The sequence below is a fragment of the Tupaia chinensis genome, unplaced genomic scaffold (genome assembly GCF_000334495.1).
Source record: "Tupaia chinensis unplaced genomic scaffold, TupChi_1.0 Scaffold147433_1, whole genome shotgun sequence".
Lineage (NCBI taxonomy): Eukaryota > Metazoa > Chordata > Mammalia > Scandentia > Tupaiidae > Tupaia > Tupaia belangeri.
The window spans coordinates 1,716,647-1,719,658 of record NW_006207284.1 but is presented as its reverse complement, the minus strand read 5'-3'; the positions used below and the strand labels follow the sequence as shown (position 1 = coordinate 1,719,658).

Below are 3,012 nucleotides of genomic sequence, written 5' to 3'. Positions count from 1 at the left end.
AAATAAATAAATAAATAAATAAATAAATAAATAAAATAAAATAAAAAAAAAATACAGAGTGGAGACATTTTGAGCCAAAGGCATACATCTCTAACCAGAGCATTTCAAGCAGCAAGTAGGGGTATATTTAGGGAATCAGAGATGCTCTAGAAAATTAACTGCCTGCCCTCCCTTCTCATATCCATGGAATAAAATTAGGGATAAAATGTTAGAACTGTAAGGGATCATAGGGATTCACTAATGGGCAGGCGCTCTCTGCTCATATAAAATCTTAATGCAGAGAGTGAAACATAAGAAAGTAGGAAGACGGCTCTGGCTAAAGTGTGTGTGCACATGTGCACTGGCAGAGAGGTGAAGAGGAGGGATGGGGATTCTGAGGCCCACCCACTACTCTGGGATGACATGACGCTGAGCAACTGAAAACCTACCCTCCAGGTGAGGAGCAACACTTAGTCGCAGGACGAATAAGGCCTGAAATTCAAACTCAATTTCCTGTTAATGAAGTGTGCCTCAGCTTTTAGCAAGTATTACATGGCAACCCTCAACTCCAAGGGGATTCATTTTGCCTTTCTGAATAAATCTCAGAATTCCTAAGTCTCCCTGTCACCAACAAAGGTGCTTCTCTTAATCTCCCTATTTCCCTCTCCCACACGCTTCTATCAGCCAGTCCTGCCTGATTTCAGGAAGAGCAAAAGGGCCAGGGTAAGAACGCATACTCCAGGGACACTGTTCTGGGCATTGGTAGGTGCACAGACACCTTAGGTTGTCTTTCTAACTGACTTTCTAGTAATTGTATTAGAAACCACACACTATTCTCATTTTCTCTCAAGTTGTCATCACACATACACATAAGGAACTTTGAAGAGGAAGATTGGAATTTTCTTTCCGGGCTTTCCTTTAGAACCATGGCATCATAAACTAAGCAACACACAATCACACCACTAATAATAGATGAGTTGTTGTGCAGGATAAGTGAAATCGCCTCTGTAAATTGCTTAGTGCCATACAGGACATGCAGTTAGGACTCCATAGCTAACCATTAGGGAGAACTAACACACCTTACCTAATTAGTGTCATATACAAGCATGTAATTACCTTATGAGACTCTATGGCAAAGATCCCAAGGACTCTAGCAACTCACCTGTTGTTGATAACAATATTCCTTGGAGATGTAGGTACCCAGAAATTAAAGGGTAAGGCACTTCTAAAAGGTTGAGAAATAGAAGTGATCAGGTATGCATATACCAGTTCATTGACTGGCTCACCAGATAGTTCTGAAAAACATTTCAATTTTTTCTTTCTTAGTTCTGCTAGATGGTAATTGTGGCACTTCCCAAAGAGGTAGAGAGACAGAGAGGGAGAAAATGAGAAATGACCCCCCCAGGGGGGATTGACCACACCATTTCCATTCTCCTCTCAGGATTTTGGGCATGCGTGCGCAGGTGCCTGGTTTCCCAAGCTGGCAGGTCCAGGACTTGGACCACTCAGTTGGCCACGTGGAGTCCCGTGCCTTAACCACCACACCATCTGCCCTAAATGTCTACTTTTAAATGTCTTTTCAACTCTGGATTCTAAAGTCTCTTAATTTATTTTTTAAAGATTTTTGCTATAGAACACATGCAGTCACAGGAAAGAGAGAGAAAGTGAGAAATCACCCCCCTGGCGGGGATGGCCATGCTGCAATCCCTTTTCCTCCATTCTCCTCTCAGGATTTTAGGCACACATGCACATGAGCCCTGCGTGAGTTTCAAGGCGCCAACTGCGGTTGGCCACGTGGGTGTCCAGTGATGTAACCACTATGCCATCTGCTGGCCCCTAAAGCCTCTAAATTTTGAAAGTAAAATTTAATGTTAATTACAAGGGTAATAAACTATATATCCAAAAGTGTGAATTTTACTGTGTGTAAATTGTACCCCCAACAAATCCAACAGAAGTGCAATAGAAAAGTAGTGCCTAGTTTTTCGTCACAATAGTCACCATTTTTGAACTACCATACCACTTCTTAAAAACTGTCTACATTTATTTCATTCTCCTAATGGGTTAGGAACTACTGTTATTTCTCTTTTCACTGATGAGGAAAAGTCTGAGTCACTTGTTCAGAGTACACAGCTCAAAACTGGACTCAAACCATGTCCGTCCGTCCGACAGGTACTTCCGTCTTGAAAGCTTACATTTGAGTCAAGTAGATCTCGCTGGCAGTCACAATATGGGGTACTGTTTCTAATGTGTTTTTCCCTCCTTAGGGACCAGCATGAGCGGCCATCTGCTCTCCAGCTCCTGAAGCATTCCTTCTTGAAGAGAAGTCAGTAAACATAAATCAAGGCTTTCTTCCCATTTCTACTGTAGATGTTCCGTTGTTGCTTAATTGTGGGAATGATGGTTAAGGGACTTTTATTTTCTGACTAGAAATTCTATGTAACCCAACTTAACCAGATCCTGCAATGTCACTAACTGAATTTTAATTACATGTTAGCCTCACTGAGCTTCAGGTATGATTACTCATGTATATAAGAAAATTTTATTTTAAAATTTTGCTATAGGGCATGTGTGCTCACTGGAGAGAGAGAGAGAAAGAGAGAGAGAGAGAGAGAGGAAGGAAGCTCCCCCCACCCCCCAATAGTCACACCGAAGTCCCTTCATTTCTCTCTCTTGGGATTTTGGGCATTTATGCACATGCACCTGGTGTGTTTCTCAAGTCTCCAGGTCCAGGGCTAGAACCACACAACTAGTCATGTGGGATCCAGTTGCCTTCACCACAACACTGGCTGGCCTGAGAAAATTTTCTTAAATAATAACAAAGACAAAAAAAAAAAAAAAAAAGTATTTCAGTGTTCACAGTTTTGATTGCCCAGGAGCTACAATCTCTATTGCTTTATATATTTCCTTTTATTATTGGCCCGTCAATTTTAATTAGTTTAAAATAAACTGTTTCAAATAAATAAATCATAAAACTTACGCTTGGTGAGTAGATGTTTACTTAATTTTTGCAAAGACTAGAGGAAAGCCAGACAG

General features: G+C 41.1%; 1 protein-coding gene across 4 annotated transcripts in view; it reads left to right on the top strand.

Annotated features, from left to right (window-relative positions):
- Positions 1 to 2,414, top strand: part of MAP3K19 (mitogen-activated protein kinase kinase kinase 19) — a 65,827-nt gene extending 63,413 nt beyond the window's left edge. For all 4 annotated transcript variants that reach the window (XM_027768768.1, XM_027768769.1, XM_027768767.1 and 1 more), the window contains one exon: positions 2,244 to 2,414. In XM_027768768.1, the coding sequence (XP_027624569.1) occupies positions 2,244 to 2,310 (67 nt within the window). In that variant the 3' untranslated portion in view covers positions 2,311 to 2,414. The remainder of the gene's footprint in view (positions 1 to 2,243) is intronic.
- The last annotated feature ends 598 nt before the right edge of the window (positions 2,415 to 3,012 follow it).